Source organism: Cladophialophora psammophila, assembly GCF_000585535.1.
Source record: "Cladophialophora psammophila CBS 110553 chromosome Unknown aczJe-supercont1.20, whole genome shotgun sequence".
Lineage (NCBI taxonomy): Eukaryota > Fungi > Ascomycota > Eurotiomycetes > Chaetothyriales > Herpotrichiellaceae > Cladophialophora > Cladophialophora psammophila.
This window is the reverse complement of record NW_006912941.1, coordinates 288040-315170: the sequence shown is the minus strand read 5'-3', so window position 1 is coordinate 315170 and position 27131 is coordinate 288040. Positions and strand designations below refer to the sequence as shown.

Below are 27131 nucleotides of genomic sequence, written 5' to 3'. Positions count from 1 at the left end.
GTGGTTCCCCCACAATTGTCTCTGGGATAGGGCTGAAAGGGCTGACAGGCGGGTTACACTTTGGCACATTCCCAAGTCCTCCTCCGTCCTACGACTCGCGGATGAGTGGTCATGAGACGAATACCAGTAAGAAGTGCGCCAGGGTCAAAGGCAACCAAACTAGTTAGGCAGCTAGAAGACGAGCCTGTCCATCAATTGGGCAGATGGATGTCATTAAGCAGATTCCAATCCAGGACGCAGAGAGGCTGAAGAGCTGCCTGTCTTGACTACCAGCTCTCCAGGTCGCCAGGCATTGGGTGCGGCGCAAACCCCTCGGGCTTGGTAGGCATCGTCTTCTCCATCCCATCCCATAATCAAAGGGTCAGCCCGCCAGCCCGCCAGCCCGCTTCCATCAATTATTTTGCGTCGAGCACTGCAGCTGACGCTTGGTTTGCCCTTTGGATTGTTTCCATATCACACTGTCCAAGAACACGCTGTAGCATCTTTCGATCCCCTCGCGGCGGATGCGGCTTCAATGCAGCGGCTTTTCAAGAGCAACAAGTCGCAGGCCTCCATAGAAGACCCTCAGACACACCCTGATCCACATCCCCATCAGCAACAGCAGCAGCCCCAGCCTCAGCATCAGGGACGTCAACAGCCTTTCTTCGACCACCAGCAGCAGCACCAACTCTATCCTCAACCACCTTCACAAACGCATCCATTGAGCGACCTTCATTATCAGGGACAAGCCTCAGATCCCCTGTCCCAACCTCAGCCTCCTCCAGCTGCCCCTCCCCACTTAGGACGCACCCAAAGCGGTCGCAGTCCTTCCATCCCCGACGTGTATGGAACTCAAAGGCCGCAAGTAAACATTGTGCCTCCTCTGTCTCAGCAGCACGCCTTCATTCCTGAAGGCCCCGCTCCCATTCCAGGGCAGACAACATTTGGCCAGTCAAGACAGGTTCGAACTATTGAAGACAAGGAACACAAACGATCAAAGCGCCATTTCATCACAAGCCTGATCAAAGACAAGAGCAAGGACGAAGACAAGCAGCGAGAAAAGGAAAAAGAAAGCGCTCCCCCTGAGCGCAAACCTCTTGGACGATCAAGCTCAGTACATCTCTTGAGAAAGTCGCACCCTCCTGATCACCCATCCCGCGACTCATATTCAACGCAGACCTCACCCCAGTCTCAGCATCCATCAAGACATTCGACCTATTACCCCCCTGCACCATCGACCGACGCTTCAGTCGCACACACAGATCAGGCTGCGGATCAAGCCCAATACGAGCAGTACCAGAGGCCTGCAGGCCATTTCGACTCTCCACAAAGCCAATTAACACATCAATCGGTCGACTACGCCGAAGACACTCCTCACTTCAGTCCGCAACAGGACCAATATCACGCATATCACCAAAGCGAGTCTGCCAGCACCTCGGAACATTACCTGCCCTATCAACCCCAGCAGCCTCGACCCAACAACGGAGATTCTGACCCGTATCAACACCTTAGACCACCGTCACAAGCATCCCTGGGCCCTCCTTCTCCCATCAACACCCCTGCTCACCCCCAACTTGCTCAAGAGTCTCGCCCCTCCACAGCGGCCACCAATCGTTATTCGGCACAATCGGCCACTCAAGGCCAACAGCCAGTCCAGACTGCCATGGCAAGAGGCGATCCCCCTAACGGGAGCATTCGCCAGCAGTTGTCGCAGCGAGAACCTCGTTCTGAAGATCAGAGTCAATATCAGAATCAAAGCCAGGCCGACCCAAGAGTGCGAATGTCTCAACAAGCAGCGTCTGAACAAGGCCGAAGCACGCCCCCTCCAAGGAGCCGAGAGGATATCAGTCAGTTGGACTACAACCAACTTCTCCAACGCCATGAGGAATTGCAGGCGAAATATTCCAAAGTCAAGCGATACTACTTTGAGCGGGAGGCTCAAGTGACTCAGCTACAGAACACCGTGGCAAACCAGCGTCTGTCGATGTCCAAAACGTCGCTCGATGACGCTCAATATACGGCAAGATTTGAGCGTCTTAGTCAGGCAATCAACAACCTTTCCTTCAACATTCGCAAGAATTGGCGGGCGATTCCGCCATGGCTGCGACATGTGTGCAACCAGGATGCTCACACTGTCGGCACGAAAGAAATGACCGCAATAGGACGAGCTTGTATTACTCGATGGCTATACGAGAGTATCTTCCAGCACACGTTCCACCCGGGCATTGAACCATCATTATCTGCACAGTTGAAGCACATCGAACACAATTTGCGTCGTGGAGGGCAAGCTGGCACTCTGCTGGCCGACGAGCAACGCGACGATTTGACGACCAAAATCACGACCTGGCGACTCACGACCATTGAAGGTCTGCAAGACGTGCTCAGTTCCCAGCAGGCGGAGCATTACATAGAGACGATGAACAAGCATTACACTCACCAGCTCACCGAATCACTGAAAGCCAACTTGACGGACCCTCCGCCCCCAGGGTTAGTTGAAGGGGTTGGCATGATTGTTGGACAAGCCATTGGCATTGCCTCCAATATTCCACTGGAGTCGCGCGAGATCTGTATTGAATATTTCATGCCGGGCACTCCTGTGAACGAGACGTACATGAAAATTGAACCACAAATAGTCGCCTTGACCAACCCTGGTCCAGACGAACGCATCCTCCAACAGCAAGCAGCCCAAGCGAAGGCGCAAGAACAGGCACGAGCGCAAGAAGAAGGCGACCAAATGAGCACAGCCAGCACAGAAGATGGGCCGCGCGACCGTGACGTCGAGGCCGAAATTCGTGAAGCTGCTGGCAAAGCTGCATCACAGGCAGCCCAGCCCCCAGGCCAACAAGGACGAAATGAAAGCGGGGCGAGCGCCGGCAGCCAGACGACGGTCAAGGGTCCGAGCGAGAAGCACTCCAAGAAATCAAGTTTCCTGGGTGGCTTCGTAAACAAAAAGCCCTCGATCTCGTCGCGTGGTGAGAGTCGTCCCGAAGGTGCTTCGGCAGGCAACGAGGGCGAGGATCAACGTGGACATGTTCGGAACAGTATGGCAGTTGATCCGGCGCAGTTGGGCCCACCACCTGGCGCGAATGAAGGCCGGATCAGATTTGCAGCTTTCTTGGCTGTCGAGGTCAGAGGGAAGGGACCGACATCAAATGCGTCGGGAGGTGGCGGCAACAATGGAAAAGAGCCCGGGTCCGCAGCCACAGGAGCAGCTCCTCAGACTTCTGTCAACGTCCTATTCAAGGCGCCAGTCTATGAGTTCTAGGTGTCCCGTCGAGCTCAATAGGAGGCAGGGTAGAGTTGGAGGCGGGCAGTACAGGGTATACTGGAAGGGGTCAGGGGTCAGGGGCTGGGAGGGAAAAGAGAAGCCTTTTCTTTGTTTTTGTATTTGCAATCGTTTCCTTTTTGAGCTATGCAGCGTCACCATTCTCATCTATACATTTTGGTTTGCAGTTGTTGAGCGAAAAAGATAAGAAGAGGACGATGTGGGACTATAATATCGACACCAAAATTTAGAGCCATGGACTCAGGACTGGGAACCCCGTAGCAATAGCAACTCGTCATTTATTGTTCGCTTAGGTCTTGCTTTGGCCAGGCGAGTGCGGAGGGCGCAGCGAACCAGGTCAGTGGCTGCGTGGAATCAATTGAGAGGCTCGAATTAGCAGTTGGTTTTGGGCAGCTTCCAACCCTTTCCAAACCCTTTATTGTGCCTTCTTTCCCCCCCCCTTTTTTTTCACTGACGCTTCGCATGCGCGCCTGACAGACGGCGGGGTCGGTGGTGATGCTTGTGTGCCAGTGGTCAAGAAGAATCTTCTTTGCACCCTCACTTTGTTCAAAACTAGTTGATAGCATGCATGTCCATTGTTCTTCTTCCTCCCCAGCGACACCCTCAGTTGCCTTGACAGCAAAATAGAGGCAAACTCCCCCGTCGCGCTGCCTCTCCCGGCCTTTCCTTTTCTTCTACTTCTACTTTTCCCTATGGCTTGCTAAAACATCCTCTGCGCCTTCTTCTGTCCTACGGGGATTGATTTCTGCCAGGTCTCCATGCCAGCATCAACGAATAAGATCGAGGATCCATGTCAGGAATGTCGTGGTATGTCACCATTCTTTTCCCGAGACGCGGGCTGGCTTGTTGACTGATGGCTGTCCCAAGACCGCCATCTGAAATGTAAGTTTCGCTACTGACAGCTCGCCCATGTCTTCATCTCGCAGCGCCCTCTTTCTCCTGCTCCAGCTCCATTCTGCACATGGCTGTTCTGCACGAGGGCTCCCCGACGTGCCACAAGAACCACCTTTTCTCACCGCCCCTCTCATTCCCTGCCCCATCCCATCTTCGTTGGCTGGCATCACCGCGTTGAACATAGCTGACATCCTCAGGCGACGACAATCATCCCAAATGCAAACAATGTGAACGTCTCGGGGAGAGGTGTCGGCGCGGAAAGGGCAAGCTCAAGTTCCGAGTCGGCTCCAGCGCGAGATACGACGCCTCCTTTTCCAAAGATCAAACATGGCTCGAGCAGACCAAAAATGGTAAGCATGTGTAACCGTTGCGCAAAATTTTCACACCTCGGACTCTGCGTCCTGCAAGAGGGGGGAAGGGTTCATCCAAGGTCATCTTGGTGCTCATTCCCCATCCTTCTGTCGCGTCCTGCAGCCCACAATACCGTCGCCCACCAGTTCATGTCACACTGCTCGACGGCCACTTTCGCAGCAGCTACTGACGCTGTGTCCCCGCTCATGCCTCTCGGACCCGGGCACCCACCGACGATTGGCCCTATTAAATCGTGTGCTGACAATGCCTTCTAACAGCAAAGTTCCAATTTGTCGACCAAGGTCCGGAGCTGGAAAACTACTACTCCCAGGACGACCTCCTGGTGGTTGGTACCAAGGCAAATGCTCAAGACGAGAGACAGGAAAATGCCTCTGGGCCTCCCAAGCGTTTCCAGTCCTCGGTCGAGGCCGAGCTGTCCCCTACAGTTCGCAGCGCTCCTTCCTCCGACCTCCCTCCTTTCTTATCGCCTTTCAATACAAATCATGAACCGATCTTGCCACATGCTCCCATAAAACGGAGAAGAACTGCAGATGCCATTCCGCCAGAATATCAGGCCAGGCCCAACCGATCGCCCAACACTGCCTACGACCCAATTCGGTCCCAATACAGAATTTACGACTTTCCAAAAGTTTTTAGCTCCACCAGCCCGGACGGCTTTCCATATATGCCCGAGAAACATCACGTTCCCAAAGTAGTAGAGGCGGAATACCGTCGACTGGCAGATTCGGCTGCGGCCAAGATCCCAGAAGACCCTCTACTCTCTCCCGCCATTTGGAAAGAAGATTTCTACTGGCCGAACAAATACACCACTACGCAATGCGCCTGTTTGATGCGATACTATATTGAAAATCTTGCACCATGGGTAGGTGATCTGCTTCGACTTTAATATCTATCGCAGAGCTGACCAGGGGAGTTTGACGTGGGAGACCCAGCCAGACATTTCACGTTGGCAGTCCCTCAACGAGCCAGGCGATGCCCTCCGTTACTCAACGCGATCTTTACTCTAGCAGCAAGACATCTTGCTTCGCTCCCTCGGTTCAAGACGACAGACGGTGTCATCCAGTACCAGAACATTCTGCTTCCCAAACTGACCGAGGACACTGCTGTCAAATATCATAATGCGTGTATTGCGTACCTCATCAAATTGTCTAGCGATCCAGAACATGTTCGCGACGAGAATCTGCTTGCTGCTGCAGTCATTCTCCGGTATTACGAAGAGATTGATCCATCACTTACCAACGAAGATAGCAAGACGCTCATTCATACTTTTCAATTATTTGTCAACGCCCAAGCAAATCCTTATGCTTATATGATGGACGACGAGAAACATCCTGAATACCTAAGACCGGGGTCTGCAATCGGGTTATTCGAAAATACTCTCGCTTACTTGAAAAGTTTCCAGCATGCGTCATTTCGAGTGGCTCTCCGTCAAGAGTTGACAATCGCTTTTCTGAGGCAAAGGCCTGTACGGCTACCTCTAGAAACGTGGACCATCCTGCAAGGTTTTGACAAAGCAGAGGATTTCATCTGGTCCGACCGACACCTTTACCACTGTGCGAAAGTTTTACAATTCTGCTTTGGCGGTGATGGCGGTACGGGCAAGACACAAATTGAACGATGGAGTGAGCTTCGAGATTTTGAGATCCAATGGGATCAATTCAAGCCGTTGTCGTTTGCGCCTATTCATTACCAGGAGCCAGATCGCTCCAAGGGGGAATGTCTTCCTCATATATGGTACATGGCGGAGGTCCATGCTACGGGACTGTTGGCTCTGGACCTGGCTCGGATTCTATTGACAGTCTACAACCCAAAAATACCGCGAATTGGCCCAGGGGTAACAGCAGCCCAAAAGAGAATTGCAGAAGAAGTGCATGACATCGTAATTCGACTCTGCGGGACTGCGATGTCTCTGGGAGGGACAGTAGCATCAAATGCTTCTTCACAGCCAGCAATGGTACAAGCGTACATGGCGGTTGTCGTCTGCGGGGAGTACTTTTCGGATCCGCTCGAACAACGGGCTCTGATGGGCATTTTGGACAGGTTGAGGGACGAACATGGTTGGCCCACAGGAAAAACTGCTATTCAACTGAAAAGGGAATGGGGATGGCCTTGATGGATTTGAACGGATATCTATACCCCATGTTGTTGTTGGTTTTTCTTTCAATATCTGGACAACTCTTCTAACGAGGAACAGCTTTTGGAGCAGCATGGATTGCTCGGGAAACCATGCAATGGATAAAGGCAGTCTACACGCATGGACACGGATATGCCCGAAATGATTCTGGGCTTCTTATGACGGGTACGGGAACATGTAAGGAATCCCGGAAGTCTTTTGTGATACGACCAACATCATTACCTCGATGACTTGTGAATGAAAAATCTATTCGTCAGATACGGTTCGATTGTAGAGACTCAGATTGAATGAAGGCTGCGTCAGCCTGAGGTTTGGCTGAGCCTCACGGAACATGCCGAGGGTACGTCGTAGCAGTCTGATATTCGAGTAGGGCCGGTGTAGCTTCCTAGAGCGCTGCAGGTTCTCTGCTTATAAAAGCCCGAACTTCCCCATACGTGGCTGCCTCCAAGGACGGGGTAGTTCGCAAGATAGCATCAAGAACGAACGTGTGGGGCAGCAATCAAGACTAACGGCTGCTTAACTGGCTAGCGAGCTGACTTTATAATACTCAGTTAGAAGTTGATAGTAACTGGTATGTACTTATTGTACTTACTAGAATGTACCCAGTACTTACCTAAATAGCTCGCTAGCTAGCTAAGTACGAGGTAGTTAGTGTTGTGTTGACAGGATGCCGTCATCGACCGCTCTGTGGTAACGGTACTGCCCCTCCTTGGCCCCTCCTCCATTGACGTGCCTGCGATACATTACTAATTGACCGTGAGACAAACAGAATCTTGACATAGACGCAATTGCGCCATCCGCTCATTAAATGATTGGAGTCGAGTCTCCCTTCATCTTGATTAGTTTTTCTTTTCTTTCATGCTGAGGAATCCCCTCGGATCCTGCCATTCTCTGCTGAAGAAAACAGCTCTCCAGCTACCGACTAACCATCTCGGCCAGTGCATAAACAAAAACTCTCCCCTGCCGTCCTGCATTTCTGCTTCAGTCAAGATCCTTGTGAATCCCATCTACAATGTCGAACAACCTCTACATTGCGGATACACCTGCCGAGGTGTCCCAGGCAAAGGGCCTGCACCTCATCACGCAAAACACTCCCAATGGCCAAGCCACGCAGATCATGCTTGAAGAACTCGCGGATGCTTATGGCACCACGTGGACCACCAGCCTCATCAACATCATGACCAATGAGCAGAAGAAAGAGTGGTTCCTCCGGCTGAACCCCAATGGACGTATTCCCGTGCTCATCGATAACGGACAAACCCCTCCTTTCCCCTGCATCGAGACGAGTGCCCAGCTGTTATACCTGTTAAAGTTTTTCGATCCTGAGGATAAATTCGGCTTTAAAGATGAATTGGAGAGGAATGTGGTTTTGCAGTGGATGTTCTTCTTCCATGGCGGAGGTGCCCCGTACCAAGGACAAGTGAATCACTTTACAAGAGCGGCGCCTGAGAAGATTCCTTGTAAGTTGACATCTACGCGTTTCCAGCCGTATTACCTTTGGGAACATAGCCACGCTGACTTTTGGAGGAAGACGCCATCAATCGCTACAAAAACGAAACCCTCCGCGTTTACGGCGTCCTGGAAATCCGTCTCTCCGGCCAATTTACGGGTGGACCGCGCGACTACCTAGTCGGTCCTGGCAAGGGCAAATACACCGTCGCAGACATTAAGACCTGGCCCTGGGTGAAAGGCTGGGAGAGAAGTGGTTTCACCCAGGAGGAGATGAAGCCCTTCCCACATTTGCTGAAGTGGATTGATCGGATCGCTGAGAGACCCGCGGTCCAGAGGGGCATCGGCGACAAATACGTGCAGAAGTAAGTGAAATAAAGCCATGCCTTTGAAAGTGAGGAAGGAGCTTTGCTCTGGGACGATCGAATGAGACGAGAACTACACTCGATGTGAAAAGGAGTGCAGCCCATGGCACAAGATGACAACCACTGGAAATATAGAGTAAAAAAAATGAGGAAGGGGGGAAATCCCCCCTTCCCAAAAAGCCCCATATTTCCCAATGAGCTGAGCCAGCGGTTGAAAGAAACTTGATGTCTAAAAGTGCCATGATCCTCCCTCATCAGACATCTTGTTTGCAGTGAGATTCACAGTCGCCGCTCCTGCGTCTTGCCTCTGTCTCTTTGCGCACACAATTCTCTGCCCCCACTGCTGCTCCTGCTTCCACTCCTCTTCGCGACGAACTCCTGCGAACATCTCAGCTGACCTTCTTGTGCCCCCCCTTCCTCGGAGAGGGGCGCCTTTGGTCGCTTAGATCGAGACTCTGAGATACATATACATGTATGTGTGTGCGCACGCGCGTGTATTAAGACCCAGAAGCGAAGTGTTCCTGGGTCTTTTCTTTCCCTGCAGTCCCATTTATTCATTGTGCTGCCTTTCTATCGTCTCTCGAGGACAAGAGGGAGATGGGGGAAGAGAGAGCCCTGCGGTAGGAAGAACGTGTATCTACTCCGCTTTCGACTTTCTAGTCCTTATACCTCACCATGACGTCCTCGAGGTGTCTTCTCAGCTCGCCCTTCCTCTCATCGCTGCACCAGCTGCCGTCAATGGCGTGGCCCACGATCCTTTCCCACTCCCTCTTGTCCAGCCCGAAGGCCTCCTGTACCGCACAGTGGTTGTCCAGGATATAGCCGCCGAAGTAAGCTGGGTCGTCGCTGTTGATGCTGAATTTGACGCCGTTGTCCAGGTAGGTCCGGATGGGCAGGTCGGCGACCTTGGACACGCAGCGGAGCTCGACGTTGGAGAGCGGGCACATGGTCACCATGATGTTGCGTTGGGCAAACAGCGCCATGACGCTCTCGTCCTCGGGCAACTTGATTCCGTGGTCCACGCGCATCACGTTCAGATGGTGCACGGCGGACGCCATGTAGTCGACGCCGGCCTCCTCCCCGGCGTGGGCGGTGCGGTTGAACCCGCGCCTCTCGGCGTCGGCGTAGATGTCCCGGTACAGGTGCGGCGGGTTGCCCTTTTCCGTGGACGACAGGCCCAGACCCCTGATCACGCCGGTCTCCAGGTGCGGGATCGCGTCGCGATACATCTTCTCGCCGTCCTCGACGGGCAGGTGCCGCAGGACGCAGACGATGAGTTCAGAGGTGATTCCAAAGTCCGCGGACGCGCGCTTCTGCGCCGCCGTGAACCCGTCCACGATGGCGTTGTAGGCGACCCCCCTCGACGTGTGGGCCTGCGGGTCGAAGAAGACCTCGGCATGAACCACGCCGTCGCGGTGCGCGCGGCCGAAGTACTCGTACGCCAGGGATTCAAAGTCCGCCGGGGTGATCAGCACGGACATGCCGATGAAGTAGTAGTGCAGGAAGTCATCGAGCGAGGTGAAGCGGCGGTAGCGGGCCAGGAGCGTGTCGATGGACTGGAACGACGGGTCCTCTGTGGGCGAAGGGAGCGAGATGCCGTTCCGGGACGCGAGGTCGAAGAGTAAGGATGGTTCGAGAGAGCCTTGACACAAAGGAAGATGCGTTAGCTCAGTTGAGTTACATGGTCCTTCCAGGATATGTATACTTGCGAAGGATCCAACCCGACTCACCCTCGAGATGCATATGATGCTCGCACTTGGGCAGAGCCTGGAGGAACTCGTGCATTGGTCCTTGACACATTTTGCTTGTCTGTTCGTTTGTTTGGGTGTTTGAGTCGCTTCAAAAGAATTCCTTTTTCCTTTTTCCCTCTCCCTTCTTCGTCTGCTACTTCTTTCTACCGCTTCTTCCCTCCTGGGGGGCTGGATTCCACACTTGCTCCCGCCTGTCTGCCTGTCTGTTTGGGGTCTGTCTACCTGCCTGATGACGAATTCGTTTAAAACACCTAATCTTGCACACACCAAGTGCGAGGTGGACACGCAATATATTAAAAGTGAATCCTCAAACCCCCCTGCAAAACATCCAAGATGTTGAAAATGGGGTAAGCAAAGGCGCTCAAAGGGGAAATATAGTATACACAGGAAAGAGTTGGCAGGCAGTTGATGTAGGTAGTAGGTGGTACATAGGTAATACTTTTCTTTCTTAAATTAAAAATTTTTTTTAGAGCGACTTGGGATCGGTGACCTCCGAGCCACGAGGATGAGGAAGGCTGACATACTTACTTACCATGGTCAGATAGCTACCCAGCTCGCTAGGTAGCCGATTGAGCTGAGTTTTTTTGCTTCGTTTCCTCCCCCTCTTCTTACCTCTTTCGACTCTTTTTTTTTCACCTTTGCGGGCTGCGGATGCAACCCTAGCCACCTGACTGGATCAAGGGTGGTAAAATGACGTACTATGGTGCTAATAGGATGGAACTATCATATATCGTTAGAATGGAATGTTCGCTGGCCTATCGAGAGCTAGTGGCGGAGAAATGATTCACCCTACATATTGATGCTCGGATAAGTACCATCCAAGCATCTCCGTCCCTCCTTTCCTTGCTACCTACCTTTGCGAGATTATATATCTATAAGCAGCCGCTCCAGGGTACCGAATCCAAGTTGAGCAGCGTCCCCAACGCACCGTTGTGATTACGTTGTGTCGGGCTTGCTTAACAAGTTGAGGTGGGAGAGCGATTTCGGTTTCATAGTCTTGCTCTCGCCGCCGACAGGTCGTCCCAGTCGGCCGCTGTGAAGACGACATATCGATTTCCCCTCAAGACATACAGCTGGTCACCGCGCACTCGCGCCGGGTCGACGCCTTCAGACCGAGGCTGCACCTTGTCCTGCTTCAGCCCCATCGAATTCAGTGAGCCCGAAGGCACTATTCGGAGGAACAGCGGTACGGCGAAACCTGGGAGGTCTCTTCGCGCATGCCTGGACGTAACGGTGTCAACTCGGGGTTCTGTTGGCAACCATGGGAGTTTGAAAAAAAAACATGTAAAACATGTTACATACCTCAGCAGTCCAGCAAGGCCAAAGGTCTGCGCAACTGCGGGATCGAGCATCAGTGCCGCACATCCCGCTCTGCCGTCATGGTTCGGCAGCTGGACGCCGTAGACATTGGCGTCGATCACGCCGGGGTGTCTGCCCAGGCATTCCGACACTTCGGCCGTCGACACGTTCTCGCCTTTCCATCGGAACGTGTCGCCCAAGCGATCCAGGAACGACCACTTGCCGCCCTTGTCTCGCTTGAGCGAGTCGCCGCTGCGGTACCACAAGTCACCCTTGCGAAACACGTCTCGCGCAAACTTCTTCTCCGTCGCCTCGGGGTTCTTCCAGTAGCCGACGAAGCTGGCCTCCGAGTCTAGCCGGAATAGAAGCTCTCCGCCAATCTCATAGGGCATCCGCACTGCACATCCAGTCTCGGGATTGCGAATGATGCCGTTGGTCTCTGCGTCGACCAGCACAGGCACAATCTGGTCATGCAATTGCCATCGGCGTATCAAACCGTCATGACCCACGGCATTGAGGAGAAAATCTCCTTCCTGGATGTTGAGGTGTGACAGACCGCCCTCGGTGGAGCCGTAGAACTCGCAGACCCTGGCGATGCCGAATCTTTCCTGGAACCGGCTCCACACATCTGGCCTCATGCCATTGCCATACACCATTCGGAGGGAATGCTGGCGGTCCAACGGCGTGGGAGGCAGAGCAAGCAGATAACGGGCTATCTCGCCGACATAAGTAGCCACGGTTGAGCGAGACGTTCGGACCTCGTCCCAGAACCGCGAGGCCGAGAATTTCTTGCTAAACGCAACGGTCCATCAGCTCGAAAGCCAAGCATTCGGGCAAAAATGTCCCGTTCACTGACCCTATGCACAATGTTGTCGGCATGAGCATGCAGATGATGACGGCCGAACCTGCAGTGGCGTGACACATGGGCATGCAGATGTACCATCGATCCCCCGACCCGCCGGCGGCCTGAAGCCGTTGAATGCCCATCTGGGTGAACTGGGAGGCGAGTCGCGCGTAGTATCGACCAGTTGTTGCCATCACACCTTTCGGATACCCGGTCGTGCCACTACTCCGAGTCAGCTGAAATACTATATAATACATTCCAGCCGCCAAATCCCCCCTCCCCAATACAAAAAAGTTAAAGTGCGGCGATGGAAGGACCTACCTACCTCGTGTACCGCAACGCCAGTTTCGTCTTCTCGCCAGCATCCTTCGTATACTCCGCGTCCGGCATCTTCACGGGTATTCTCGAGATGCGGGCCCTGAAATCTCGATCAACAACATATACTACCGCGCCCAGCTGCCGCAACTCTTCTTCGATCTCAAACACGCGGTCCTTGAAGTCCTCGTCCACGAGGAGCACCTTGCACTCTGCGATCTTGACACAGTGCACCAGCGCTCCGCCGACGAGGTTATAGTTGATCAGCGCCGGGTAGCACCCGATGCCCAACAGACCGAGCCAACCCAGCACAAAGTCCGCGCTGTTCTGCAAGTAGAACCCGACACAGTCCCCCGGGTTGACACCAGCTTCGTCCAAAAACCATGCCGCGAATTGACACGCATACTCGCGCGCTTCTCGCCACGTGAGGGTGTGAATCGTCGGTGGGATGGTAGACGGGTCGGAGTACCAAATACAAGCGTCGTCCGCGAATTTGTCGCAGTTCTCGCAAAAGGTCGCCCAGATGTTGACCTTGTTCTGCGCCTTGAGGCGCGCTTGGTGCCGCGTCCCGCGGTGTTGATAGTAGATATGAGACAAATCCTTCGCTAGGTGGTACTTGGCGTTGAGATAGGCCGAAAGTGCTGCGGCGCTGGCGAGTGCGGCTGTGGCTGTTGCTGCTGCTGTTGTAAATGTTAGATATTAACGTGTTGGAGTAAGTTGTTATTAAGCCACCCTACCCATCTTGGACCTGTATTACAAGCGTGGGTAGGCGGAATCTGCAGAGACAAAATTCTACAACTCCGGTATTGTACTGATTTGCAACATAAAGGCAGGCGTTTCCGTGCTTTGCTGAATGGTGATGGGAAAGCCAAGTCGAAGTCTATCCTCTAGTCTAGCATGGTTTCCTTGGATTTATTACATCGGCAAGGCTGGATAGAAGCGGGGTGCGGAGAGTCCCCCCACAGTACTGAGAACCCCACAGTATGGAGGGCCGAGGTCTTGCCGAGGCGCAACCATGGGCCCACGAGCCCCTCGGAACCCCTAGCGGCTCGCAGCCTTGCTGACATTGTCGCTACCGAACCGCTCAGAAAACGGAGTGGTTCACAATTCAGGTTTCTACAGTATTTGACCGGGCACTGGTTGGAATAGACGCAACCACAGTCTTTTCGAAGAATGGCGCTGACAAGTACAAAGGCCCGCGAGGTATCGTGTGTCCAAGTCCATCGTCATCGCCTTTCATGGTCTTCGTCACTTCATGAATCGCTCGAATCCCCGGCGCGACGAGCATCTGCTTTCCCCAATCCAACGCCCTTTGCTCTGCCATCAACTACCGCTTCAAGGCAGCGCCCCACTCCCTCCAGATCGCCCATGATTCCCACATGTCCCCGATCACTTTCCACTCTGCCTCCTTTGACACAACGGTACCCTTCTGGCAGCTGTGCCGCACTCGCAAGCACCACTCCGTCTCCTGCTGCAAAGGCCAGGTCGTCGAACACATCCGTGTACTTGATCGCCTCCTTATTTGCGACTCTGGCTCCATACACAGTTGGGACTGTCTTGCCGAAGATAAATGCGTGGGGTGGGTAAAGATTGTTTTCTTGATGGGCAGGGATGAAATTCAACTGCTTCTTGAAGACCGAAATCTCCGCTAGCGTGCGATCCAGATATTCCTCTGCAAGATCTTTCGGAATTGTCACAGCTGTCGCAACGGTGGGTCGATGGGTGGACTGTTTCATTGATGGCCCAACCATTCCTTCTGCATTGCCTTCCATATCCTGACCCGCTTCCAGGGCCTTGTCCATGGCTCGCTGGTTCGCTTCCTCTAAAGCCACTCTGGTATCCGTTTGATTGGAGGACTGCCCTTGAGAAGGTTGACCTCCGAACCATGACCCACGTTTGTTTGACCCCGAAATGCTGTCGGAAAGAGCCCCGATAATACTCTTCCTACGATCTTCTTTCTCTCGGAGGCTGTGTGGTATCGGTGGGTTGATGCAGGGAGACAAGCGATATTCTTCCCAGACGCGCGGATCGAAGAAATCCAGATCGTATCTCCTGTTTGTGTGCTTCTGGATGAAGCAGCGACCGTCTTCCGGAAGCAGAGCGTAGCTGGTTCGAAGCGTGAAATTGACTTGTGCGGTGAGGACCCTCGAACTGAGAAGCACATCGTCGCCATTCCGCAATGGTCCCAGAATATTGACACAGTGCTGCGGCACACCAGCGTAGATCACCCCCGCAAAAAGATCTGGCCGCTGATTGACCGCGTGCCGTGTAATTAACCCTCCGAGGCTGTGTGCGATAACAGTGGCACCTCGTTTTTCGTGAGGCGTCTCTGGATGATTGCACTCCAGCGATTCCAAGAACTTGATCAGCTTTCCACTGAGAAGATCTGGAGACAGCCGCCAATCATAGCCCCAATCGTGGACTCTAAGTTTATTCTCACGTGTGCTGGGGCATTTCTTCATGTGCTTGAGCAATCTTCGGCAGATGTCGATCGGCCCGATATGGGAGAGAATGCCGGACGGGATGATTGTTTGTTCCATGCGCTCTTCGTCCTCACGCGTCAAACCAACTTCAAGATCCACTTTACGCATGTTCAGTCCAACTTTGATGGGGACCCAAAGCTGCCGATGAGGAGGTTTTGCGGATCTTAGAATAGATCCTCTGTAGCCGCCCAGCACAACAATGTCACCGGTAGTCTTTGAGAGGGCGCGTGACAGTATTGGATGGGCTCGCTGCTGTGGAGTTTCCACCTCAACGCCTTTTGTTGCGTTCCGTATCTTCTTGACCGAACTGGAATGGGGATGCTGTTCTCTTTCGTCGCCGCTAGTTTCACCAATTCCTCGAGGGATTTCTCCATTCGATTGGTCAGGCGACGTACGTCGCTTTGCTACCTGTCGAAGTGCGGGTAGCCGAGGTAGTTTTAGGGTCGAGTTCTGGAAACTGTCCGTTATGGCTTTGAAACGAGAATTTGCCATATCCGAAATGTGGGCAAAGGCGCTAATGTCATCGTATGCCGAGACTCCTGAGACTCTCCTTCTTATGTACAGAGATCCTTCGGAGTTGGACCGCGCTCGACTAGCGTTGGATGCCGGACTGGTGGGTGAGAGAAGCGATTCCACATTGCCGTCCACCTGACTCCGCGACAGGGCGGCAAGGTCGTGAACCCGCTCTTGTTCCGACTGCATACCGCGGGCTGCGTCGCCAGTACTGCGCCTCTGAGGAGGTTCGCGAATGGACCATCGAAACGGCCTACTGGTTGGTGTCATTTGACCGCTAGAGGGGCTCTGCTGGCCAGAGTTTCCATTGCTCGATGGCAAAAGAGACAGAGATATAGAACTCCTGTTAAAGTGACCGGAAGGAATGTCCGGTAGCAATCTTCGCAAATTGGAAAGCAAGTTCGTTGGAACCGACGAGAGACTGCGCCTTCGCTCACTTCCTGCCCCGCTCAAAAGGTTCTTGGTGATGGACAATCTGTGAGGGTGCAGTAACTGGGCACCTTCTTCGATGCTGATAAGGCGTGATAAATCGCCCTCAGAATGTTGGGGCTGTTGAGCCATTTGATCGTCCCCCGGCGGCGTAGGTGGTTTCCGACTCGGGTGGGGTGGGAATTTGTACTCCCGGGACGGACTCGCAAGTTGATCCGCATCTTTTGGTTTTGAAGCTTGGGGTGCATAACCCCTGTCAAAGGCAAGATCTGGTTCTTCGATAGTATGACTAGAGCGTCTTCCTTGGTGGCTGGCGGCGGTCGACTCGCGCGACAAGGTTCTCGTTTCTATTCTCTCGGAAGAGGCGGATCTCTCGGCATTATCCTGGTAGAGTGCAGGTGGCCTGGGACTAGCGTGCGGTGTACTGGGCTGGCTGTCGTTTGCTTCGTCGGTGTCATTTTCTTGGTCAGGTTCCTCGGCCAGCGCCAATATTCTCTGGAAGTACTCGACGGGCAGATTGAGAGCTCTTGCCTTTTCGGCCACAGGCGTCTCTGGAGATCTCATCTGGGTCTGCGCTCGACTGATACTGACACCGATCAGATCATCGCCATACAGATGTTCGGTGTCAACTCGAGGTGTTTGGCCATAACCACCAGAGAGGGTTTCAATGTCAACAAAACCTCCAAAGCCATCTGTCAAAGGGGACCATTCTTCGTCTGGGCCGCGAGCGGAAGTGAGGCCGGCCGTCCCAGGAGCATGGGCTGATTCCATCATTGGGTGGAGAATTCATGAAGGCATGTAAGCTGAAAGTGGGTTGGTTGGATCGGAGGGATTGAAGTTTCTCGAATATGGGCTCACTGTAGCACGCGGGAGAACAGCTTGGGGTAATATACGACTAGAGATCCGCGGAGGACAGATCCTGAGCTGAGATACAGTGCTTATTATTGTCGGGGGATTCGAAGCGATGGCCACAACGGCTCATTCGAGGCTGACTGACGAAGATTTGGGATCCAGGTGAGGCTGGGTTGCTGTGCTTCTGGGCTAGGTAGGTACAAGTAGGTAAGATGATGGAAGCTGGGTGGGTAAGCGAAGGATTGTTCCAATGAAGAAAGGGGACAGTGGTAGGGTAAAACTTGGCTAAAAGGCTTGGGTTACAGGACGGGCTCACCAGGCAAGACGGGTCCTAGCCAGGGTCGAGATCCGGGTGTCGAACCGAGCATAGAGGACACCGAGGGTTTGGATAAGCGAACGGCAGCTGGGATAAAAGGAGTTTCAAAGGGCTAGGAATGGATCTTGTGCGATAGGCATGAGGATGATAGACTTTTTGGATGGCGATGGAATCGTGCAGAGGGATATTGTAAGTGTACTCGGTACTCGGTACTTGTACTTGTACCTGTTGAGAGCAGTGAGCGCTGGGAGTCGAGTGTTAGCTCGGCGGGAAAGGACGGATCAACCCCCTCACCTCATATTACCTCGTACTGTCTACTTGGTATTGGGAATCAAGGAAGGGACATTCGCACGACCACCTGCAGTGACTTAATTATGCCGGTGGAAGGGCTCTACTGAGTCCTGGGTACAGGTAGATGATATACAGGCATAAGTTATGTAGACGAGATCCTCAGCCCGCTGGCCCTCGAGCCCCCCACCATTGATGCCACCAAACCAAGATTTGCTTGCTGCTCTTCTTCCTTTGCTTTCTCGTCACGTCATGTCAGACGCCAAGCACCGTCACTACTGTGCCAAGTCGCCATTGGCGGCTTAGTCACCATTGCCCCTCTTTCCTCGGGCGCTAAATCCTAACTAAAAGCTTGTTTTCAGACGCCATCCTTGGCCACTTGGCCATCCCCAACTCGCTAGCTGCTAAGGACATTTGCTCACCTTCTCCTTACTATTGACATCGCCTCCAGCATTTACTGTAGCATCAGGAGGCACCAGTCGAACAATGACTAAGCCCCCAGATTTTATCATGCGTAGGTCAAGCAGCATTGCTCAGTGCGGCATGTGCTAGTGATATTCAGTCAGAGCAACCAGCTGGTCACAGCAAGTGAAACATGCCCTTCATAATTCTTTCCTGCATCAGTCATTCATCTTGACATACACCGCCTCAGACGACAATAACGAGCTGTGGCGACACATTCAGGCCCAAGTGCGGGTACAGTCACCATTGAGAGTTGCTGTCATTCTGGATCTGAGTGACTCAGCAAATCAACAGATAGGTGAAAGACTTGAGCAGCTATACCATATAAACCCCTATCTTGGGCCTTATCTGCGATGAGTTCGTATTCCACCAGTCGGCCACCGGAGTCGATGCCCTTTATCCACCTTCAGCCAAATGCCGAGACAAATACCACGACTTCGCTGGGCTGGCGGTGACAGCCGTTCAAGCGTCTGGTTTGGACTTGCAAAGCTGTGCATGCACGACAAATACGTGCGAATCGAAGCCATTCGGAGGAGCAGGCGGGGTCGGGCACGTGCCGCAATACTTACCGAAGCAGCTGCCGGAGCTACCACTGTTACTACGCCTGGTGATGACCAACAGGGAACCGAGACGGAGCCACCCATGGAGGAGGGCATTGACGATGAAGACACACAGGCACAGGAGGCTCAAGCCGGAGATGTGGAGAATGGCACAGCGGCGGATCTTGCACACGTCGCGGGAGCAGGAGAGGCAAGTGGTCCGGAGGATAGGAAGTCTGATCACAATCATAACCCAAAGGATTCACCCATTTCTGCGACACAGTCTGAGGTCCATTCCCGTAGAGCATGTGGCGCGAGATCCCATGCCGGGCCTGATAAATCTGGAGAGAACTGCCAAGCACAAGAGTGTGCTCCTTCGCTTCAGCCCTCAAAAGCAGCATCAACGAGGACGAGAAGCAGCATACGAGCTCTTGCTGCCCATACGCCTGATGAAGACAACCAAGAACCACAGCGGGCTCCTTCTCGCCGTATGCCAGCGGTCTCCTCCATACGATCTGGGAGCGCAAGAACCGTCACTGGACACCAGAATTCTCCCGCTAACCGTCAGGGGTCCTGTCGATTCTCATCTCCTCGACCCTCAATTGTGCGGTCAACCAGAACTGGGAGCACCACAACGATTAGTGTGGATCACGGTACTACCTCTTTTCCGCAAGAGAATCGGCAGCGCTGCGCGCCGCACTCATCCAGGGATCCTTCACGCGACTCTACAGTTGCTGAATATCGCGACAGTCTATTTAATTCTGATGAACGAGACAGGACAGCATCTCAACCCTCTTTTCGACCCGATTTTCAAGCAATGCGGCAAACCAATTCGAACTCCATTTCAAGAAGACTGAAACAAATGCCTGCTCCTGCGTCTATCTCTGGAAGGACGTGCGCCTATCCATTATCTCCCGCGCAATCACAAAGTCATTATGACACATCATCTGTCCCCACGTCTAATCGAGTGCCAACACCCCTTGATTCCCCAGCGGCGTTGAGGTTACACTGGAACTGGCCCGTAGAACAGACCCAAATCCCTCACAACCAAGCCAAGCACACGTATGGGCAGCATACTCAGCAAGAGATGATGGCATCTCGGATGCAGGAACAGCACCAGACGTCTTCACCTTCCAGCTTCTATCCAAGTGTTACCCAGATTGAATCCCTGTCAAGGCCCTGCTCAGATGCCAATCCTCGGACTCCGCATCCAGAGAGACATCATAATCACCAACCCCAGCTCTGCCTTCCGTGCCCCTACCCCTACCCTTACCAGTATCAATGCTCACCATCTCCAACCCCCAGACGGCCAGGGGAAGGCGGAGCTCTTGCTCTCTACAAAAACCACATTAATTACGGAAGTCCAATGCCCTACCCACATCCACCGCCACCACCGGTAAGCCTCGGACCGTCTTGGGAGCTGGCTCTCCCACCCCATCTATCACCGGGACACGCAATTTACCCATACTAAACTCAGGACTGGCAATGCTGTCTGCATACCCGGCTTGCAAGACGAAGTCAGCTCAACAAGAAGGCTGGTTTAGAATGCAGCCGACAGCATCGTGAAATGAGATCTGCTACCAAGTTTCCAAACCGGCCAACGGAGAGGATGTGAGGATCTCCAACAGCACCGGAGGTGATCAATGAAGGAAGGAAGTGGGGCGTTGCACTGGGCAGGGGATGCTGCTGAAACAGAGCCTCGCAATGCTTGACTAGGGCTCTCTAGAGGGCTCACGAGGCCACCTTCCCACATATCTACGTACCTACGTGCGAACATAATCCGCTACCTGGAGAATGTCCCGCCGCCTTGGGCACGGAAGAATCCGCTCGAGCACAAGGCAGTAGCAAGATAGCAAGGGTATCCAAAACGGCCGACCGACGAACCAAAAACCCGCATGCACAGACCACAGCGGGAGGGGGGACCAACAAGAAAAGCTCGCCGGGCCTTGCCTTGTGCCCCCTTTTCACTCCCCGTCTTCTGCCCGACTCTGACTTTGACTGAACTTGACTTGCTGCGCTACGCTACGTAATTCTATCCTTGTCAACTTACTGGTAACTGCTTACCCTAAATAAGTCGTCCTGGGTGGCTGGCTATGCATGTACGTGGACGGGTCTCTCAAGGCTGAAGCCCCCTTATCCTGCGCTTACCGGCCCAAGAATGTAACAGGAGTAAGAAAAATGGGAGCCTTACTTTATGCCCATGGCCAAGCCGTAGCTTTGAAACTTCCGATCTTCTGTCCATGTGTCCTTAACTCTGTCCAGGGAGCAGGAAAGATATTCGCTATCTGTGAGCTAAACCTTCGCTATCACTATGTAAAGGCGCGGCAAAGCATCATGCCCATGTCTAGCCTAGTCTTATTTTCCTCAAAATGTGTACTCTGCATTGGTTCTCATTCCCCTCACTCGGTTTCAGGTCTAGAAAGACATGGGCCGCCTGCAGTCAAGGTCCACTGCGATTCCCTTTCTCCTCCCTTCAAAAAACATCTCTCGGCGACGGTTCTCGTACAACGCTGTCTGGACGAAGAATACTTTTCGATACTCTCGTTGAGCGATTTGTCGAATCCGAATTGTCGTAGGCTTTCCGACGGGGTTCACCCATTGTCTGATGGGCCGCAGCAGCGTCTCTCAGTATGTAGTGGCGTTGTGAAGTTTTCCAAATCCGATCAATAAATCATTAGCGTCGTCCTCAGTCCCGAATTCGACATATGTAACATCAGGCCACGACAGTAGGCCAGGTCATGAGCGGAAGTCTCAGCTTTTCCGCAGCGTCATGATAAGCACAATGATCTCTGGAAGCATAGGTGTGGCGCGTCGATGTTTGTCATTGATCTATTCGCGGCCGTTTTGCATTTGCGTCTTCCTCAGCAAACGGGTCTTCAACCAGAGAACGTTCCTCGCGTATGCGAATTGCCTCAGTACCGTCGTCCACAATGGTTTCTTTGAACCAAGGATGCTTGAGGGCTTCTTTTGCTGTGATCCGATTCTTCGGATCATAAACGAAGATTCTCCTCAACAGGTCAAGCAGATGCCTGTTGAAAGACGAGTTGGCAGGTATGAATTCCTGTATGAGAATCACCATTAGCATACTCTCCAAGTGGAGGCAAGTACAAGGAGCCCAAACGTACGTGAAGGTGCTTCATCGCTTTGACGTATTTCCTAGATCCCTTTGAGGTTTCACTGTTAGGATATTCCAGTTTCCCTCTGTTGAAAAATTTGGCGGCAGAATTTGCGTTCGCCCCGCGGCCCCCGGCGCATACTTGCTTGACTAGTTTGGAGTCGATCTTGCCATTGCATACTGCTTCCATCATTGCCAAATGCTCGAGATTATCGTGCGTTTGGAATAATGCGTCGCCTGTGAAGAATTCCACAATGATGCAACCGATGCTCCAAATGTCGCAAGGGAAACTCCAGCCCAGTTGCAAGATGATCTCAGGTGCTCTGTAATGCCTGGTCGACACTACTGAGGAGTGATATTCGTCATCGAACGTAGCAGAGCCAAAGTCTATTAGACGGATCTCACTGTCTAAAAGGACTCTGCGTTGACGAGCTGTTCTTGATATGGTATGAGACGATGAAGGTATCGAGCGATTGTAGGTAAAGGTTTGGTAAGCATTGTGAACCAGCAGTATGTTTTCAGGCTTGAGATCTGTATGGATGAGGTTCAAGTCGTGCAAGACTGTGCAAGGTTAGTATGATGTTTCTGGCACCAAGGGGGCGGTGTAACTCACAGGCGACGCTGGTGAACAGTTGCCGGGCAAAGCTCTGAATTTGCGTACTTGGGAAGGGAACAAAGCCATTTCCTTTGAGGAAATCGAACACACTCTGTCCCAGCAGGTCCGTGACTATACAGATGTGGTTTCGGAAGTCGAATGAGTCCCTTAGATGGATGCACTTATTTCGATTGTTTTTGTCATTCAGAGCAAGTGTGGAGAGGACGCGCAGCTCGATCCGAGAGGCATCGCGGTACTTCTGCACCGATCGAATGATTTTGACCGCGCATTTCGTCTTCTTTCGCGAATCGTAAGCCTCAACGACTTTGCCAAAAGTGCCTTGCCCAAGGAGCTTGATGATCTCATCTATCAAGAATTGTCAGAGAGAGACACTGTCATTGAGGAAAGATGATACTCACATCGATCAGCAAGTTTAGTGCCAGAGTTCACGATATAATGTCCATCATCATCATCAACTTTCAGACTTTTATGCTTTTCTGTATCTCGTACTACCGGAACGTGAACATCCGCAGCTTTTCGTAACGGTTTTGGAGGAGGTATGTAGTCTGCAAAGGCGTCTGGTGCAGATTCTTGTTGTTTCCTTTTTGCCGCTTGTGATCGGGTCTCTTTTTGGGGTTGTGCTCTCTTCCGCTTTTGTCCCACTCTGACATCTTCGTAACTGTTGCTAGCAGGGTTGCTGCCATATGATTCGAGAGAGGTTGGCGCGGTCACGGTCTGGAGGGAAGTGGTTCGATCACCGGAATGATAAGAGGCAGACGACGAGGACGCACCGAATTTGGCTGGGTGCGTCGAATACGTTGGGCTGTCTGCATATTCAATCTCTTCGCCTTGATCACCTCTTCTTTTGCGGCCCGCATTCGACGTGTAACCTGCGGCATCCTGTCTCTGCTGTCTTCTCGAAGCGTCTCCTGGCCATTGAGGGTCTGGACTGTCATCGTCGATAACAATGATTTCTTTCGGGATGCCGTTTTTGTAAAATTCATTCCAGTCTGGTTGTCTTCTGAGGTGAGCATCAGGCAGAACCGAGGTAGACTGGGACGCAGGCATTGTGGAAACATTTGAGGGCCCTCTGTAGGACATTGCCGGGGACTGTTGAGGTCGTTGATACTGAGCGGCACCTTGGTAAGAATGAAACGAGGTGTTCAACCGCTGGGGTGCTGGTAGAGTATTGGTAGTGGGGTATGGGCGGGCAGTCGGCGAATATAGATTTTGATGAGTATAACCATACTGGCTATGGTGAGCAGGTAGGAGGGTGGTTGCTATCGAGGGCGTAGACATGGTGTTTCAGGCCCGTTTTCTGTGGGAGAGGCTCGACAACCCAGGTGTTGCCGACTGCAAAGAGCAACATGCGAGGTTCGGGAGGGGTCAATACTCGTGTGCTTGGTCTCGAAACTCGATCGGGAGATGGGAGAGGGTAGTGTTTGATGGCAGACGATGAGATAGAGCCCCAGGAAGGAGGTCGAAGGTCAGAAGGTCGTTGTCGAGGCGGAGTTCGAGGTTCGGGTGAAAACGTGGAGACGCACAACCTCAGGCGGAAAACGCCTATTGCAGCAGATCCACGGTCATGTTCGTTGCGTTCAGGGGGATGATAGGGAGATAGGATGAAGGAGAAGCGGCGGAAGGTGACAAAGAATAAAATTGATGCCGGTCAGGGTGAGAAAAAAGCAGTTGGTGGAGGATGGCGATGATGTAGACTGAGATGAAGTGAGGTTTGCACTTGACGGTTGACGGTTGACGGGTGCCCAGCGTTCCAGTTTGCCGTTAGCCAGGCCAGTCGTAGCGCAGTTCACGTTGCAGGCGAGCGGCGAGCAGGGCAGGAAAGGGTTCAGTCCTCTTTCTGCACCCTGTACTCTGCACATCGAGAGAAAGATGGAGAACTGCGTCCAGTGCCCAGTTAACCGGCCGAATCAGGGCTGTCCACGGCGAATGACACCACCATTACGAGGTACTACCATTACCACCCCCCCCTTGCACCCCCCAAGCCCTCCCAACCAGGGCAACCACTGCCCCCCCGGGCTTGGGATCTTAACCTGTGCACCGCCCGCCGGCAGGATTTACTACTTGGTAGGCCCTTGATTCCACGCTGTAGACCGTGCAGTAATCAATCCAAATATCTACGTAGATGGATGTTCTCTTTCTTCTGCCTCTGCTAATTACTGAATCCTACGTAGTATTACCTCGCAGATACGCTGGAGACCATCGCACTTGTCACTGGCGTCTAACTTGACCCGCGCCCCCGGATTGCGGATTGGTGAGCAATGGCCCCAATTCTTTCGTCCACGCGCCTTTGCCTTGCCTATCGTCGCTTATGAGGCCTCCCTGGCCCCCCAAGCTGTGCGGCAAATGGGTGGGTGAGTCTGAGGCACCGGGACTTTCCAATGGCGCCTCGTCGTCACACCACTGCAACTCGTTTTGGCGCACCGTGGCAGTTTTTGATAATCCGATATGTACAAGATACCTCCCAAGTACTCCCTACTCCGTACTGTGATATCCCGTCCCACAAGATTGAGAAAGGCGAGAGCATTTCACGTGTAGTCTCAGTAGTCTCAGCACTCTGCTTCTCACATCCGGTGTCGGGGAAAAGTAGGAGGGATGACAAGTTCGCCACCTCGACTTGCCGTGGCATGGCGATCACGACATGCAACAAGACCCGAATGGACGCGTGGTACTCGGTACTCGTGTGTGGTTGAAGCAAAAACCCTTTCGCCGAACAAGGCCAGATTTGCCTCTCTGACCTGCCACGATACGAAAGTCCGCATTGCACTAGTCTAAATTGGACAATTCAAACTCAGCCTGACGTGAATCCCAGTCGTCGTTGAAGATAGAAGCTAGATACGTTGATATCCTTCATGCCAAAGGCAATGCAGCCACCCCCGTTCTGGTCACCTCAGATGTGGCTTCTTTTTCGTTTGGTGTTTTCTTTTTATATGAAAAACCCATTATCGTACAGTGGTAGACTTGCCCTGTCGCCCCGCCGATAAAAGGCGCGCCGCAAATCGCTCCCTCAAGCAGTGGCTGTCAAATCTAGAAATGCACACATCAAGAATCGCTTCTCTCTGGCAAGCTGAGCCCTCTCACATATGAACGTGTGGCACGCCCGTCAGTCTCGAGCACAAGTAAAACGTCTCGAGCCTGGATCTTAGCATCCCTGTCCTCATCCCACTGACCAAACTGCTTTTCTTTTGGAATCGTTCGAGTTCGATCAGGGGCCGGTGTTCCTGCTGCCGACGTACTGGCCGACACTGGCAGTCTGCCTGGAGTCACAGCAGGGCTTGCTCCGGCTTTGCCTGCATTCATCCAATCGTAGGTTCTTGACTTCTTTCCTCCCAACCGACTCCCGAACAAACCTGCGACAGCCATTCGCGCTGCTTCATTTGCCGACTTGTGCTGTTGTTGCTCGGTAAATTTGCTCTCTGCCAGTTTCCTCTCTTTCTTTGTCGTCTTCTTCTCCATTTCCAGGGCAGCAACACCGGCGGCATCTGGCGTCGCTTCAGTCCCCGTTGCTGTTGGGGCTGTTTCTTCGCTTTTGGCAGCTTTCCGTTTTGCTCTCTTTTGTCGACGTGCTTCCTCGGCCGCCCTTTCGGCTTGTGAAGCTCTCTCGAACGCTGATATAAGACGTATAGGACCTGGAATCTGCTCAGGTCGAAACGAAGATTCACTGCCTGCTTGAGAATGGGTGCCTAATGAGAGGTCAGCGCCAGAGAAGACGAGGTCGAATACCAGAAACCTCACGTTTTAAGCTGGAGCTACCCGTTGGGCTAGCTGCTCTATCAGGGACGTCGGTTGCCTGCTTGGGTTGAACTGCTATATCTTGCCACTCATCTGGTACCTTTCCCTTGGAATGTTGCCGCCGTTCCTTTGCAAGTCTCGAGGACGCGCTTAGTAGACCAGTCATTCGGGCTCGTGCTGCCAAACTGATGACTTTCATGATATCAGAAAGCCGCTCGCCTTTCTGCCCAGTGTCGAGGATAGCTTGCCCCTTGTCGATGATACGGGACGCACCTTCCAACCCGTTGACCCGCACCGTGGGCGGAGGCATATGCTTTTGCGTATTGACAAGTACTCCCGACTGTGGATCAACCAAGTGCTCAGTAATGCTGATATTTCGAATCTTGTCGTTGAGCGCTCCGCCCAACAAAAACATATCCCACAGCGGATACTGGCCGTATCTAGATGCTTCCCAGTCGGCACGGGCTTCTTTTCTCTCTTTCATCTCTTCCTCTGACGGCTGGTATTCCTGGGTTAGGCCCTCTGCTTGTTCCTTTTGTGAGGCTGCTACGCCTCCGCTCGATCCAGGTTGCGGAAAGGAATTGTTTTGATATTCAAAACTGCCGGAAGTCGCCGTTTTGGGAGTTGAACTGCCAAAGTAGTCATTCTGAACCAGCATCCTAGCCTCCTCTTCAATATTGATTCCAGTTCCAACCAAGATATCCTCATAATTCCGATCTTCTGCTTTTTCCGGCGGACGTTGAGGAGGAGGCATCAATACTTGCCCCGAGGGTGGCACGGCTGAACCATTCACGGGGCCATTTCCGCTGGGGGTGGTCGGCTGGGCTGTCGGGGTAGGAGGATAGCTTTGAGCAGCAGAAGGGGACTGAACATCGGGAGACAGTCTGGGTCTCTTAGCAGCTGGCGGTTGGAAATATTGCTGGGGAGAAAATGCTTGAGGCGAAGGTGAGGAGTAGTTCATCGCTAATGGAGGTGACTGAGGGCCAAGCGGGCTGGGTCGGCCATTTGCAGAGGAAAAGGTGCGCGCAAAAGACGTCTGGGTCTGAGGGAGGGGAGGCCGTGATGGCGCAGGCGGCGACTGAGCCATGGTGGTCAGTTCCG

General features: G+C 53.0%; 9 protein-coding genes across 9 annotated transcripts; 4 read left to right on the top strand and 5 right to left on the bottom strand.

The window, feature by feature from the left end:
- Window positions 1-514: 514 nt before the first annotated feature.
- A1O5_10490 (uncharacterized protein) lies at window positions 515-3244 on the top strand (the record flags this gene model as incomplete). Its single annotated transcript, XM_007751066.1, has 1 exon — window positions 515-3244. The coding sequence occupies one exon, from the start codon at window positions 515-517 to the stop codon at window positions 3242-3244; it is 2730 nt and encodes a 909-aa protein (XP_007749256.1).
- A 1472-nt stretch (window positions 3245-4716) lies between these two features.
- On the top strand, window positions 4717-6644 carry A1O5_10489 (uncharacterized protein; the record flags this gene model as incomplete). The annotated part of the gene is made up of 3 exons (XM_007751065.1): window positions 4717-4765; window positions 4789-5393; window positions 5445-6644. 3 exons carry the CDS (start codon window positions 4717-4719, stop codon window positions 6642-6644), a joined length of 1854 nt encoding a protein of 617 aa, XP_007749255.1.
- Window positions 6645-7677: 1033 nt separating this feature from the next.
- On the top strand, window positions 7678-8483 carry A1O5_10488 (uncharacterized protein; the record flags this gene model as incomplete). The annotated part of the gene is made up of 2 exons (XM_007751064.1): window positions 7678-8125; window positions 8197-8483. 2 exons carry the CDS (start codon window positions 7678-7680, stop codon window positions 8481-8483), a joined length of 735 nt encoding a protein of 244 aa, XP_007749254.1.
- A 652-nt stretch (window positions 8484-9135) lies between these two features.
- Window positions 9136-10279, bottom strand: A1O5_10487 (adenosine deaminase; the record flags this gene model as incomplete). Its single annotated transcript, XM_007751063.1, has 2 exons — window positions 9136-10121; window positions 10210-10279. The coding sequence occupies 2 exons, from the start codon at window positions 10277-10279 to the stop codon at window positions 9136-9138; spliced, it is 1056 nt and encodes a 351-aa protein (XP_007749253.1).
- A 940-nt stretch (window positions 10280-11219) lies between these two features.
- On the bottom strand, window positions 11220-13429 carry A1O5_10486 (uncharacterized protein; the record flags this gene model as incomplete). The annotated part of the gene is made up of 5 exons (XM_007751062.1): window positions 11220-11451; window positions 11533-12317; window positions 12382-12595; window positions 12699-13368; window positions 13426-13429. 5 exons carry the CDS (start codon window positions 13427-13429, stop codon window positions 11220-11222), a joined length of 1905 nt encoding a protein of 634 aa, XP_007749252.1.
- A 512-nt stretch (window positions 13430-13941) lies between these two features.
- On the bottom strand, window positions 13942-16884 carry A1O5_10485 (uncharacterized protein; the record flags this gene model as incomplete). Its single annotated transcript, XM_007751061.1, has 1 exon — window positions 13942-16884. One exon carries the CDS (start codon window positions 16882-16884, stop codon window positions 13942-13944), a length of 2943 nt encoding a protein of 980 aa, XP_007749251.1.
- Window positions 16885-18445: 1561 nt separating this feature from the next.
- On the top strand, window positions 18446-19427 carry A1O5_10484 (uncharacterized protein; the record flags this gene model as incomplete). Its single annotated transcript, XM_007751060.1, has 2 exons — window positions 18446-18804; window positions 18854-19427. The coding sequence occupies 2 exons, from the start codon at window positions 18446-18448 to the stop codon at window positions 19425-19427; spliced, it is 933 nt and encodes a 310-aa protein (XP_007749250.1).
- A 1964-nt stretch (window positions 19428-21391) lies between these two features.
- Window positions 21392-23579, bottom strand: A1O5_10483 (CMGC/CLK protein kinase; the record flags this gene model as incomplete). The annotated part of the gene is made up of 4 exons (XM_007751059.1): window positions 21392-21631; window positions 21696-22246; window positions 22299-22646; window positions 22700-23579. The coding sequence occupies 4 exons, from the start codon at window positions 23577-23579 to the stop codon at window positions 21392-21394; spliced, it is 2019 nt and encodes a 672-aa protein (XP_007749249.1).
- Window positions 23580-25340: 1761 nt separating this feature from the next.
- Window positions 25341-27117, bottom strand: A1O5_10482 (uncharacterized protein; the record flags this gene model as incomplete). The annotated part of the gene is made up of 2 exons (XM_007751058.1): window positions 25341-25981; window positions 26034-27117. 2 exons carry the CDS (start codon window positions 27115-27117, stop codon window positions 25341-25343), a joined length of 1725 nt encoding a protein of 574 aa, XP_007749248.1.
- Between the last annotated feature and the right edge of the window lie 14 nt (window positions 27118-27131).